This window comes from Myotis nattereri, assembly GCF_964212035.1.
Source record: "Myotis nattereri genome assembly, chromosome: 12".
Lineage (NCBI taxonomy): Eukaryota > Metazoa > Chordata > Mammalia > Chiroptera > Vespertilionidae > Myotis > Myotis nattereri.
In genome coordinates, this window is record NC_138087.1 from 5,653,732 (window position 1) to 5,668,452 (window position 14,721).

A 14,721-nucleotide genomic window follows, 5' to 3' on the forward strand; every position below is an offset into this window, starting at 1 on the left:
GCCCACCCTGGCAGAAACAGTGCCCTGGGCCTGATGCCGGCCACAGCGCCCCCACCTCAGAATCAAGGGCTTTGCCCACTGTGCCCAGGGAGGCCCCCATGCAGCTCCGTGACACTACGAGCTTATGACGAAGACGTCCCAGGGCCTGGGCTGGACTCCGCTGGGCATCAGAAGAGGCTGAGGTTCACCTGGGCGCAGAGCCACTCAGGCGCCAGCACTGAGACCCACAGGCCCCGAGGCGGGCGGGGCTGTGAGCCCTCCACCACCTCCTCTCTCTGCTGAGGGCAGAGGCCCAGCCGCTGCTCCCACCAGCTGGGCACAGGCTGGGGTGATGCACACTTTTCTGGGAACTTCGGGACCACCCCCAGGGTGGCTCGCGCTCTCCCTTCTTCATGAGGGATTTCATGGTTGTTGCGCAGGATACAGTGAGAAGAACCCTGGGAGAAGGGAAGTCACCCACTGTGGGTGGGAGTGACAGGCGAAATCAGGGACTGCCCTGTTCTGCTTCCGCGTCCTGGTGGGGTCACCGGCTGACCCTTCCCTTATCCAGTGCACGAGAGGGGGCTTTTGTCCGCAGTGGAGAGAGCCCCCTGGGAAGGCCAGGCGAGGCTGCAGAGGAACGGAATCGGCGGGACCTCCCAAAATGAGCTGCTTAGCCACCTGGCTCTCGGCCCATTTTCCCCTTCTAGCAACTGGAGCCTGTTGGATCATGAGAGCGGAGAGAGGGTGAGTCCAGATGTGCTAGAGAGCCGTGCAGTCCTGGCATTTCCTACAATGAGGGAACTGAGGCCCCAAATGCTCAGGGCCCAAATGCACTACATCCCGGGAAGAGCTCCAATGTGCCCACCTGCCTGGGCCTTCTATGTTTGGGGGACATTTGTGATGCCTCCTCCCAGTTGGGCTTTGGAAACAGACATGGCCGTACTTTCCCGTTGTCCCTCCTATAGATTCTTCTCCAAAGCTGACCCAAGACTTGAGAGCTGAGCTGTGGTGTATGGAGTGGAACTTGGTTAAAAAATAAAGCTCTCCAGTCCTGCTCAGCTGTGCATGATGGATGGGCTCCCACCATGCCCGCAGCTCGGTGGCTGGTGCAGGTGGGGAGACAGCCTTTTCTGCCCCTTTGCCAATCCAGCACCCTGAGTGGGAGCTATGCTTCCCAGCCACGTGGCCCATGGAGGCCAGCTGGTTGCTGTCAAACTAAGAACCAACTACACAGTAAAGGCCAAAAAGGCTTTTACATGGGGAGAACCAAGCCTGCTTCACAAGGGGCACACAGGACTAGATATTTTTGTTTATTATATATGCACTAGAGTCCTGGTGCACAAAATTCGTGCACGAGAGGGGGGGTCCCTCAGCCTGGCCTGTACCCTCTCCAATCCGGGACCCCTCAGGGGATGTCCAACTGCCGGTTTAGGCCCAATCCCTAAACCAGCAGTCAGATATCCCTCTCGCAATCTGGGACCGCTGGCTCCTAACTGCTCGCCTGCCTGCCTGATTGCCCCTAACTGCCTCTGCTTACCTGCCTGATAGCCCCTAACCACCTCTGCCTGCTGGCCTAATTGCCACTAACTGCTCCCCTGGTGGCCTGATCGCCCCTAATTACTCCCCTGCCTGCCTGATCACCCCTAATCACCTCTGCCTGCTGGCCTGATCACCCCTAGCTGACACCCCTGACAGCCTGGTAGCCCCTAACTGCCTCTGCTTTGGCCCTCGCCACTGTGGCTTTGTCCGAAAGGACGTCCAGATGGATATCCGGAAGACGTTGGATCTAATTAGCATATTACCCTTTTATTAGTATAGATTATACAACATAAGCTTTAAGGTAGAATTGCATTATTAGAAAAGAAGACATTTCATTAAAAATGTATATTGGTTTGATATGATTCAAATCCACTTGTTTATGAGTACACGGGCTCTTAAGAATAGGATTGCTTGCCTTAGCTGGTGTGGCTGGAGCTTCGGCCTGAGGACTGAAGGGTCCCAGGTTCGATTCTGGTCAAGGGCACATGCCTGGGTTGTGGGCTCGATCCGCAGTAGGGCACGTGCAGGAGGCAGCTGATCAATGATTCTCTCTCATAACTGATGTTCCTATCTCTCTCCCTCTCCCTGCCTCTCTGAAATCAATAAATAACTATTTAAAAAAATAAAAGAATAAGATTGCTTTGCTATCAAAACCAAGTAAGGTGTGTCATTCGTTGTCCCTGATGAAGTCTGAGCAGCTCAGTTGCTGATGGACTTCGCTGGGTTCTTATCAAATAAAATCCGTGGAGAAGCAGCTAAGCCCACCATGCAGTTAGGCTGTAAAGACCGAAAGCTGGGGAGGACAGAGGCTTCTGGGGCAGGAGACAGTGAGGGTCAGAGGCTGGGAGGCAGGGAAGATGTGGGGATGCCCGGTGCCTGGAAGCACTGGAGGGTCTGGGATATGCAAATCTGCTGGGGGCGGGGTCAGGCCCTGCACTCCAAGAGGTCAGGTCCTGAGGGAGGGCAGGGGTGCGGTTCCAGGGGATCCCCTTCCTGCAAGGCTCCTCCTCCTCCCCTTAACCCCCTAACCTGTCCATGTGGAGGAAGGGGGTGGGAAGCAGGTACGCAATGCCTGGTCAGGATGCCCTTCAGTCCTGGATCTCTCCAGGGCGGGGGAGAGGTGTTTGCATTGGTTTATTTGATTCTTCTTACATGTTGAAGGGGGTGGCAGGGGAATGTCCGCCAGACATGGTTTCCTTCTGCTTGCTTGCCCGAGCTGCCCCGTGTGATGCCTTTTCCCTTCCTTCCCGCTGCCCCAAGCTAACATGCATGAGATCGCCAGAGATGGAACTGGGGTCCCCGTTGTACTGTGTGGAGATCACGCTCCACAGGAACCTGCCTGATCCAGGGAGGGTTGGGGTCATTCACTAAGAGAAAGGCTCAATTTCAACGAAGCCACAGCTTAGATAGGCGCTGGCTGAGCTGTTGTGGAGGGTTTATCAACCCTTCTGGCTGTTTCCTTGGAAACCACAAACTCAAGATAGCAGTGGAATGCTGCGTCCCTTTATCTGAAACCCTGATTCTCTAGGCCAGTGACTTGGATGCCCCAGGCAAGTGTGGGATGTCCCTTTCTTACTGATATGATGGCACACAGCCATGTTTTAGGTAGGCTAGGATTTGGGCTCCTACCCAGGGCCAGTGCAGGGGTTGGGACGCAGCCTGCTGATCCGGTCATTATGTGACGGTGTCCGGAAAATTTGCATATTCCTCTATTGTTAGTATAGATTAGTGTAAACAAGCAGGAGAGCTGGGAGATTTAAGGAACTACAACAACTGCTAAGACTACTAGTAAGCATTGAGAACGTATGCGCACAGTGTGAAAGCAGTGGGAGCACAGTGTCCATGGGCCACTCCCAACATCCCTGCCCTTTGACCTTGGCGTCCTGGGACAGTACACGGGCTCTGAGCTCTGGTCTCCAGGCTTATGCCCCATCTCCACCTTCCCTGGTGCCTTGATGGACTCCCCCCTTAAACTGAGACAGAGGATCACAGGTTGCCCTGGGACATAGTGCAGTCACCTTGCTAGAGCTCTGGGAAATGCTGATTAAGACCACAATAAAGAAGTGGACCTAGGGCACACCGTTCCAGCAGGCAAACGCTCAAAGGCTTGAGCATACTTGTGTTGCTGAGAATGGGGCCGCCAGCTCCTTCCTGTCCTGCTGGAGGGAGTGTGAATCTAGCCATTTTGGAAAACGATGGGAATTTTCTACTGAGATCGAACCTACTCATCCTGAGTCAGCAGTCCCTCCCGGGTCTGCACTCTGCACCCCGCAAGCACCCGCGGTCACCAGGAGCTGCACTGTCCCCCGACCACAGAGGGAGCAAACACACGTGAGGCGCTCACACACAGACGCTCAGAGCAGAGCAGCAGGGCGAGCACGGCCGGCTTGGCTCGGCACGGCCCTCCCGGCGCCACATGCACCACGCTCCCCGCAGCCCCAGCAGGCGGCTTTGCTCAGAGAGTGCACTGGTCTCAGGTGGCAAAATAGAAATAAAAATGAAAAAAGTGAAGCACAGGAAGAAGGCTGAAGGCCTGCTGGGCACCAGCCCCGGAAATGGTGTCCTGGGCGGGGTGTGAGCAGGACCTCCTGCGATGAGGTGCTTCTGTCCTGACTCGGGGTGCTGGCTTGGTGATGACTCGCAAAGACTCTCAGAGAGGGCCGCGCTCCTGGGCGTCACTTCATTGTCAAACAGGATGGAAGCTGTGCAGGGGGAGTGGGTGCTTTCTGCCTGTGGGCCAGCGGCTGCTGGGAGGCATCACCTTCTGAGGCTCTGCAGGGCACAGGGCCGAGGACCGTCTCGCCTGAGCTCCAGCCACTCTGCCTGTGCCAGGCCCAGGACACAGACGACCGCAGCCTGGAGCAGCTGTGAAGACCAGGCCCGCGGCGTGGCCGAGCAGCCTGAGGGCCCGCAGCTGGCAGGAAGCGAGGGCACAGAAGGGAAACCCACAGGCCCGGCAGCTGGAGGTGGCGCAGACCAGAGGCTGGTGACATTAACGGCCAGCAACGGTGAGGTGCCTGCTGCTGGGGCAGGTCCTGGCTGTTTTAATCTAAAAGACGGGCAACACGGGCTCGGAAGCTGCTGTGGCAGCTCTCTGTGGGCCCCTGCTCCTCAGGGGAGTGCGCTGCGCCCCACACCCACCAAGTTGGCCACACAGGCGCCCAGAAGGGGACGCTCAGGGCCTCACCTCCAGCCTCCTACCGAGCCCTAGGGCATACATGTCCATGGAAACCCTAGGGTGCTACACTCCCCCCTACCCATCCCCCACCCCTCCACCCGCCCCCGCATCTCCTGGAAGAGCCAAGCTCAGGACAGCCTTGTGTTTTGCTATCACAGAGCGTGGGGGTCACTGCTTTGAACTGGAGCTGGGCTGTGCAGGGCCTTCCTGGCCTCGGGCCATCTTGGCGTCATGCGGTATGAACACTCTCCTCGGGGGAGGCCAGGGGAGCCCCCCTCCCCCAGGGCGCAGTGGCAGGCTCTGTGATGGCAGGGCAGGGGCGGTGGGGACAAGGCTGGTTCTGCAAGGAGGGGCTGACTCTGAGGCCCTCTTCTATGGGAGAGAATGCACAGGGTGATGCCCAGACACTGGCGGGAGGTGAGGACCCAGGAGGCGGTGGGACCCTCACGGCGGTCTCCACCCACCAAGGTCCCAGGACATCTCAGTGTCCGCTGCTGACAGAACAGAAGAGCGGGGGCACACCCAGCCCACCAGGCTCCCATTCTCCTCTCCGTCTTGCGTGGTGGAGCAGAGCGTGGCTGGCTGGAGGGGAAGGAGGCGCCTGGGACGGGTGGTGTGCCTGCGATGATGGCACCGTGGTCTGTGCAGACAGAAGCAGGGTGCCATGGCAGCTTCCTCCCTCCGGTCCAGGCCCCGCACAGCATCAGGCGGTCAAATATTGCCACAGGGGGCCCAGCAGCGCCTTCTCAGGGAGTCAGCGTGGAAGGCAGGCCAGAGCGTGTAGGAGTGACCTGCTGGGCGGTGCACAGCTGGTATGAGGAGAGCCCTCACTCAGGGGAGGCACAGCCCTAACGACACAAAAGGCATAAGAAACGCGGCATCTTGGTGCTACTGCCTTGCACCATCGCAAAGTGCAGGCGCACGTGCTTCCCATGTGACGGAGGACAGTGCAGAGCACAGCCCACACCTGGCCAGGCCCAGCTTCTCCCCATGTCTCCTTCCAAAGGCTGCGCCACAGCCCCTCTCCTTCCCCCTGTGCGCACGCTCCTGGGTGGGACAGGGGCAGTCTTCTCGGTCAGCTTTGTGGGGACCGCGATCGGACTGATGGACTGATACTGACCCATCTGCCACCCACTTTGCCTGTTTTACTTCAGACAGGTCAAGAGTGTTTATGCCAGTCTGCACTGCACAGCCACACCTGTCACGTGGAATGGTGGACTTTGATCAACGATAGCGGCACTTGAAGGTGCTGATAGGATTTAGCTTTTATTTTCACATCTGAGGCTCAAGACAGCCATATGCTGTTCCATTCATCAATGAGCAAGGATAACATTTTTTCTAAACGCACATTTGCTTTTGAAATTTAAGGATATAGTAAAAAGTGAGTTGACATTTGAGCAGTGAGAAGTGAGTGGCAAATAGCAAAAAAAATAAAAAATAAAAAAAAATGTGAGTTTGGCCCAAGAGCCATGTCCAGTATTAGCCCTGCAGTGGACAGAGAGCCAGCACCCGGGCCAGTACCCGGGGGGACTACTGAGGCCGAGAGCCCCTCATTAGAGCACAGACCTGTGGAGGAGGGACCCTCGCCAGCTCTGGAGAACAGCAATCCCCAGTAGGTCCCCACAGATGAATAGTGGTAAGTACGAGTGCTAAAAGGCCACCCCAAACATCAGGAAACATGAGTCACGAGAGGGCGCCGGGAGAGAAAGAGAGCAGGAGAGACAGAGATTACACCCCCCCGGACTTGCAGTGCTGTGACAATCGGATATGGAATATAGACTAACTATGCATGCAATATGCAAAGAAACAAAGGATGGAATCACAAAACTAGCAAGCAGTAAGATACTCTCAAAAAATGCTCAGGGATATTTGAAACAACAGTAACAACAACAAACAAAACTGGTAGAAATGTTTACAAAATGCAATTGGTGGGAAAATTTCAGCAAATGAGTGTAACACCAGATTAGACACAGATGAAGCAAAAATGAGTGAACTGGAAGACAAACCTAGAGATATTGCCAGAATGTGGCACACAGTAAGGCAATAGAAAATAAGAAAAAATGTAGAGGATGAATTGAGGTCTAACATATGTTTAATAAGAGCTTCTGAAGGAATAAATGGTAAAATATAAAGTCATATATGAAGGAAAAGTACCTGAGTATTTTCCAGAACTGATGATAGAAAAGAATCTGTTGTTGTGAGAAGCACAAAAACCTGACCACCACTGGCTTAGACTTATACACATTACCTAGTTCGACCCCAAAACAACCGAGATAAAACACTAGCTTCCCCATTCTATCGTGGAGCACACAGGGGTCAGAGACAGGAATTAAGTGGTCTTCACAGAGCTGCCTGTCTGGGCTTGTCGGACATCATGGCCTGAGTTTCTTTACTATCTCACTTAAGTTTTTACTAATAGAAGCAATTTTAAGGTTATCTATGCCAACCAGTGAAATAACACAGGCTTTGGGATGTGTTGCACATATGGTTAGAGACACCCACCCCAATGAACTCTGAAAATCTCAAATGATCATTATTCTTAACCTCGATGAGTGGGTACCAGCATCTCCGACAGCCTCGATGTGGTCCCCAGACCAGCGACATCAGCATGCCTTGGGAACTTGCTAGAAATGCAAATTCTTGAGCCATAATCCAGCCTAGTGAGTTAAAAACTCGGGGAGGGGGTGACCCAGTAATCTGTGCCTTTAAGCTCCTCCAGGTGGCTCCCTCCTCCCCCACAGAAGGTTGAGAATCATCGTGGGCTTCTGTATACATCTTGTGGAACACAACGGAAGGTACAGCTCTCATTCCTCACCCTTTATCCTGATTTACATGTTTCCTTGCCCATAGGGAATACAAGTATATGTTCTTATAAGCCATCCAGACATCGCTGAGAAATGTGCCATGTTGGGAATACTTCTTTATGGCTACCTTTCACAGCTGCACGTGCACTGAAAAGTGTTCCCAATATGGATCTATTTCCAAAGGGAGGCATCCACCTGCAATCGAGTCCCCCTGGCGGGGACAGAGGGGAGGACACTGGGGGAAGGTATTGTTCTGATAGTCGAGGGGGACAGGGATGCCCCCTGGTGTCCCTGAGCCAGGTCCGTCCTGGACAAAGGCTCTGATTTGCACTCCTCTGATTCTGGTGGACACCAGCCTTTTCCTTAGAGAGCCCTGGCCCTGAGTCCTCCAGGCCCCAGTGTGTACAGAACAGTGTGCCCTCACCGGTCCATCTGTGCATCTTGATCACTGCTTCAGGGCAGCGCCTCCCACAGGGCCCCGCAGCAGGATGCGTGAGTGGGTGAGTGAATGTGTGCATGTGAGTGTGTGTAAGGACAGGAAGAATGGCATGGATGTGGGGTGGGGGAGGGAGAGAGAAAGTCATGGGAGCTAACACAGAAGGCTCGACTCAAAGACTGCAGTGTTCATTTCCCCCCGAGAGTGACGGACAGAAAGGTCAGGGCCCTGCATTTCAGATGCAGGGCGGGTCAGAGCCGCCACGCAGACCCGCCAGCTGTCCCCGAGGACGGGACACTGATGGCCTCTGCAGGGCAAACCACACTTGTCCTTGGCCCCTACCCAGGCCTCTGCAAGCGGGACAGAGGCCCCCGGGATGACTAACTAACACACTGGAGAGCGGCCATGGAAGGATGGGAAGGGAGTGTGTCTAGGGGTCCCGCCCATCGTGTGCAGCAACCACAGGCCAGCGCACGCTGAGGCCCGCACCACCGAGCGGGTACCGGGGGGAGAGGGGGCGATGAAACCGCAGGCCACAGCGCCTGGCCTCCTTGCACGCTTGCAAAACACGCGTCTGTCAGATCATGGAACTCCACCTCTCCTGGGCTGTCCCTCTGCCTCAGTTTCTCACATCCCTGAGCTCAAACACTCTCAGCTACTGCATGGGCAACACTCTCTCCTGATTTCTCCAAACTTCTGGGCCTGATCTAATGCTTGCCTCTGGGCCACCTCTCCTGGCAGGACCCTTGGGGCCACTGCCCTGCATGGTCCCCACTCCGGGGCCATTCAGGAGATCGGGGTCCTTCTCAGACCGGACAAGTCTCCCAGGCGTGCCTGGCCCGCCGGCGTGGCCCGGGAGGCTCTGCATGGCGGCTCCCACTCTCCAGTCTGCCATCTGCCCCGACCAGGACCCCACTCTCCTGTGCCCTCCGCCGTCTACTCCTTGCCCTCCGATCCCACGTCAGTGCTGCCTGGCACTCACGGGCATTTCCAAAATAGCACCTGCGGCCAGCACCTGGGCTCGGCTCTGGGTTTGTAAGAACTTTAGCCCAAAACGATAAAATATTTACCTGGGTACTAAACACAGAGACAATGACAACTCCTTTCCTTTCTTTTGCAGGACATGACATTGGGAGCATTTTACTTGTAACATATTTTACAGAATGAAACAAAGAGCACAGCACATGGCACGGAGGAGATGGCTACGCACCATGAGCCGCACCGTGCCGGGCCGTGCACTGCCCTGGGCACACCGCACGGGCACTCCTGCAGGGAGGGCCCGGGCCTGCCCACCACAGCCTGCCCCCCGGCCTCCGCCAGCCCCAGCGGGCCCAGCAGTGTGACCACATGGCTTTAGGGTCTTATCTGATTAGTAAAAGATGCTTAATCATAACCACAGAAGACTGCTTTTCCTCCTCCTCCAACTTCCTTCCAAAGCTGACAGCAGTCCTAACTGAGAACGTGCCTGCAGTACTCACAGCGAGCGTGGGCCTGGGAGGGTCTCTCCTGTGAGCGGAAAGTGGTCGTGCCCAGTCATAACCAAATGAAGAGGCAAACGCTGGGCGGCCAAATGAGGGAAAGAAAAGGTGCTAACAATGTGTCAGGCAGGGAAGTAAAAATTACACCATTTTTCTAAACTGTGTACGCTTACAGCTTTAAAATGACGATTTAGTGTGATCTATTTCTTATTCTAAAAAAGTATGTTTTCTATTTTTAAAAGAGGGTCTCCTAATTGTATATGCTTTGAACCCCACCGATCTTGGATCCTTCCCCTAGGGAAGGAATTCATAATTTTGGGAAAATAAGTTTGTTTCCCTTTTTTAACAAATTTGTGTTTTGGTCACACCTGAGCTATGACTGATTTGACAAAATGGCCAACTGCGCCATCATGCAAGCCCTCAGGAGCCCAGGGCACCCCCACGGCCCCAGTCCCTGGTGTCACCAGCGAGGCAGGCCCTGGGCTGGCACCTGTGGGTGCTCACAGGAGCGTCTCCTCTGCACCCCCAGGCGGGTCCTACTGAACTTTAGTTGGATCTTCCCTGACACGTGCCCGTACATGGGCAGACCAACGTGCCCACAGCCAGGCCTCCCATTACCCAGGAGCGCCCAGCACGCTCCTGCCTCAGGGCACCCACAGGCTATCCCCTGCTGGGTGGCCCCACTGCCTTCGGGTCTTTGCTCACGTCTCCTCGCACAGGCCCTGCCTCACCCCCAGCCCAGGACAGTGCAGGCACCTGGCAGCAGCCCCGTCCTGCGTCGAGCCCCAGCGTCCTGTGCCGCTCTGTTCAAGGCTCCAGGTCCATTTCCCCACTAAGAGGCAGGCTCCACGAGGCACGTGTTGGCGTAGCTCACGCCTCCACCATGCCCAGAGCAATGCCGGTGTTTTGCGCCCCAGACAGCTACGGACACCAGTGAGTGCGGGTCCAGAGAGGGACACGCAGTTTACATGGTTGAGAGTAGGCAGGAGGCACGGTCTCAGGTGAATGTGAATGTGGGGAGGAGCCACCACTGTGGACCCGGACGTTCTGCAGCACCCCCTGTGGCACCCCCTGCAGCACCCCCTGTAACACCCCTGCAGCATCCGTCTCAAGGCTCCTTGGGCACGGCCTTCCCATGGCAGCACCTGGCCCAGGGGCGTGGCCTCCTCCCCTCCCCCCACAGCCCCTGGCCGAGGGTCATGACCTCCCTGACAGCAGCACCTGGCCCCAGGGACACGTCCTCCGGGTCCTGCAAGCCCTGGACCAGCAAGGCAGAGGCCTCACCAGCTGTTGAGAGATGCAGTCTGGCTGATTAACACATTGAATGCCCTGTCCACAGCCCCATGACGTTTGTGTTGGAAACTGTTCCTGAGAAGCTGGTAATCGTCCAAACCTCGGGCAGCAGTGGAGGCCTCTGAGCACAGGGCCTGCCGGCCGCCGCACCCACTACCATCCCTCCGCCACTGCCAGGCGACCTGGGTGTCTGTGCTGGTTCTCAGGATGACTTTTTAATAAGATGATGTGTTTAAGATCATTTCTTAAATAAGAGGCATTATGGTAAAGTCTACGAAAACTTCTTTGAAGAGATACTTTAGAGACACTGTACTTGGAGGGAAAGTTTACGAAGTCAGCTGGGATGAGCCTACCTGCTCACGGGCTGCCTGGCCGTGTCAGTGTCCAGGTGAGGGGGGCGCCTGCCCTCCGAAGCCCCCGTGAGCACCTCTGGGGTCCCTGAGCCGGGACACACAGGAGAGCGGCCCTGCCAGCAGGCTGTGGTGTCGCCTTGGCCAGGCCCCTTGGGGAGGAGGGGGACCCTGCCCGAGACAGCTTCTTTCCTTCTCTGGGCCATGCCCGCCCTCAAGGTGGCCTGTGTCTCCAGGACCCGACACTGAGGGTTCCCTGGCCTCTGAGGATAACAGTGAGCAGGATCGGAGTGCCCGTCTCCCCCTGAACTGAGGAGGCAAAGACCAGACGGCGGTGATCAAAGGCCTACGCCGCCTGCACCCCCGGCACTTAGTCCCCAGGAAGACAGAGTGGGAGGCTAAGACTGGGCGGGCCCTGCTCAGCCTCTGGATTAGACAAACAGCCACAGGCATCCCCATGCAGCCGAGCTTGCCATCAAGAGCTGGCTGTGAGGCTGAGGAACAGCCGTTAAATGACGCACCCAGTGCCCATAGGAGGCTCCCCGTGGGTCAGACTGAGCTAAACAAACGGGAGTGACGAGGGGCAGCTCAGACTGGAAACGCCCCGGGTGGGACGGAGCCCGCACGTGTCTTCGGGTGAGAGTGTGGGCTCCCGGTCATGTGGGTCGGGCGATGGAGGCCCGAGTCAGCCCTGACGCCCAGCAGGCTGTGATGCTGGAGAGGAAAAGAGGCAGTACTTACAAAAACTTCCCGTTCGTCTTGGACCCGATCAGGACAATCTGCTCGGACTCGTCCCGGGAGATCTTCCCGTGGAACCAGGGCATCTTCTCGTGGGCGGTGGTGGCGATGAGCTTCTCCAGCTGCGGCTTCTGGCTGATGATGGCCTGCTCCAGCGCCTGGCCCTGCGGGCAGAGCTGCGCTCAGGCAAGGCCTCAGGCGCCCACCGGCCTGAGTCCTGACGCACCATCACCGAGTGTGCGCGTGCACGCCCTCATAAACAAAGCCAGTAAGATCTGCGGAGTATTCCAGCACCTTCCAGACGTGAACAACAAAGCAGGCTTCAGAACACTGAGACGTCTGGCCTTCCAAAGGCCACACCAGGACGAGAAACGCCGGGACGACCCAGCCCCGTCCCTGGCTCAGTCGTCTAGGACAGTGTCCGTGTCAATCAGCCATGAGCAATGGAGCAGCACGGAGCCCTGCGCTCCTGCCGGCCCCGAGGGCACCGCGCGCAGTGCTGCCTGTGCGGCAGGGGTGGCACCGCGGGCACTGCAGGGCGCACCTCGCTGTGGAAACGATGGCCCCGAGCAGAAACAGGAGGGGCTAGCCCTGGGCGAGCTCTGTCCTCTGTTCTTAGTGGGGGAGAAACACATATCCCGCAGAGCAGTCAATGAAGGACCAGAGTCTGATGATCTGAAGTTATAAAACAAACCACAAGAATCAAAAAGTAAAAGTAGAACCAACCCAAACTAGGAGCAGGAAGGGGAGGGCAGGTGAGGATGGGAGTTTGGTCATGCCTCACAGATGAAATGAGAAACCAAAGCAGCGATAAGTTACATACCAGGGAGGCTGCAAAGCAAATGCATCAAGGTCAGAGTGGAAGGGTGTGGTACTGCACAGCCCTGACAGAGAGGATGACCATAGCCGACACACTGCCTTTCTCGCCAGGCCCACGCGGCTGCCTCACCAGGGCACGGCACTAAGCGAAAGCAGCTGGTCTGACAGGCTACCTGCTGCGTGAGCTCGTTTACACAGAGTTCCGGAGGCAGCAAAGCTATGGGACCGAAATCAGATGGGGGGCTTCCGGGGGCTGGGCACAGGGTGCTCGATGGGAAGTGGAGCTGCTGCGTATCTTGGTTGGATGGGGCCTCGTTATACCATGTGTCAGTCAGGAGGCACAGAATTGTGCCTATGAAGGATGTGTAAATTACACCTCAATGAATCTGATCCACCTGACTTTCAAGGAGGAGAAGGATGGTCTAACACACCCAGTGCCTGCTATCGAGCACGCTGGGCACAGTACGATCACACTCTGCAAGGTGGAACTTAGTCCAGAATGTTTTCCCGGGAGGAAGCAGTCATGGCACGCGGCCCGGGAGCCTGTACAGCCGTCCGTGCACGGACGATGACTCGGCGGAGCACAGGCGCACCAGAGGCTGGCGAGGAGGCGAGCCCAGAGAGGGCCTGGAGGCTGTGGTGTGAGTGGTCACAGCCTCCGGGACGTTCGTGGACGACAAGTTGTCCACACACACAAACCAGACATGCACGCCCTTCGCTGCGGCAAACCAGGTGCTCGGCCCGCCCCCAGACACGGCGGTGGCTGGAAGGATGGCTGTGGAGGGTGCTCCCCACCCACTGTGTGTAAACAATGGAAGTCCATCAGTGGAACCGGCTAAGGCAGTGGTCGGCAAACTCATTAGTCAACAGAGCCAAATGTTAACAGTACAACGGTTGAAATTTCTTTTGAGAGCCAAATTTTTTAAACTTAAACTATATAGGTAGGTACATTGTTACTAACTTAATTAGGATACTCCTAAGGCTTAGGAAGAGCCACACTAGAGGGGCCAAAGAGCCGCATGTGGCTCGCGAGCCACTGTTTGTCGACCACGGGTAAGTGAACCGCGGGACAGGAGGAATGCCAGGCAGCCACAGCGGTTAGGTAACATGGGTGCTGACCCAACGTCCTGCGAGAGGTCACGGAGCTATAGAATCCTGTCTAGTGCGACCCCCTCGGGTAAATAACGGACAGGGTGCCTGCCACGCTCTCCGAAAAGGCCGGCATGAATGGTGACGCGGTTTCCTGGTGGAGAAACCCACATCGCTGCACGCAGGGGCCACCCTCGCTGCTGTGAGCACAGGGAGGAGGCTGCCTCCTGGGGCAGCGCTTTGGTCCAAGTGGGTGATGGCTCGGGCTGCTGATCTGGGGCAGCGGGCCCTGGGGAGGGCGGGGCTGCGCCCGCGGCGGCTCACCTGCAGGTTCCAGGTCTGCTTCACGTACTCCCGGATGAGGTTCTCCTTCAGGTCCTCGAAGGGCCCCGTCTTGGGCTGCACCCCGGGCGGCCGGTGGAAGGGCTTCTTGAGGAGGCAGACCAGGCCGTCGGACTCCTGGGAGTGGTAGAGGCAGAGCTCAGCTGGGCTGGGGTGCGCCCTGCCGCCCGCGATGGCGTAGGTCCCGTTCAGCTCCCGCTCGATGGTGTAGTGGTGCGCTTTGCGGCCGTGCGCCACCGACAGGGCGAAGCCGCCCAGGTAATTGCGGCTCTGGCGCAGCAGGTAGAGCCCGTCGCTCATGCCGCCCTGGACCAGGTAATCCTCGGCCTCCTCCCGGGTGATGTTGCCAAAGAAGAAGGGCAGGTGGTCAGCCACGCCGGCAGCCATGCTGTCTCCCTCACACCACGCCACACGTGTCCACCTGGCAGCACAAAGAGGGACAGGGGTCAGCGCCCGAGCAGCAGGAACTGGAGTGAAACTGCCAGCCTTCCGCCCCTGGAGACAGGAGACAGGCCTCCAGGGGAGCCCCTCCCGGGAGCCAGCACATGGCACCAGTGAACGCACTGTCCCCCCTCCTCACCCCACAGCCCCCTGCTCCCCACCTGAACCCCATCCGCTCACAGAGGCACTGGGTTTCCCGCACACGCGTGCTGCATGGAGCCTGAAACCAGAG

At 57.1% G+C, this 14,721-nt stretch overlaps 1 protein-coding gene across 1 annotated transcript in view; it reads right to left on the reverse strand.

Moving 5' to 3' along the window:
- The window catches only part of SYK (spleen associated tyrosine kinase), an 84,436-nt gene that overhangs the window by 30,177 nt on the left and 39,538 nt on the right, over positions 1–14,721 (reverse strand). Inside the window, exons 2-3 of the mRNA XM_081103986.1 lie at positions 14,031–14,469; positions 11,802–11,962 (exon numbers count right to left, since the gene is read on the reverse strand). Of these exons, the coding sequence (XP_080960112.1) occupies positions 11,802–11,962; positions 14,031–14,435 (566 nt within the window). The 5' untranslated portion in view covers positions 14,436–14,469. The remainder of the gene's footprint in view (positions 1–11,801; positions 11,963–14,030; positions 14,470–14,721) is intronic.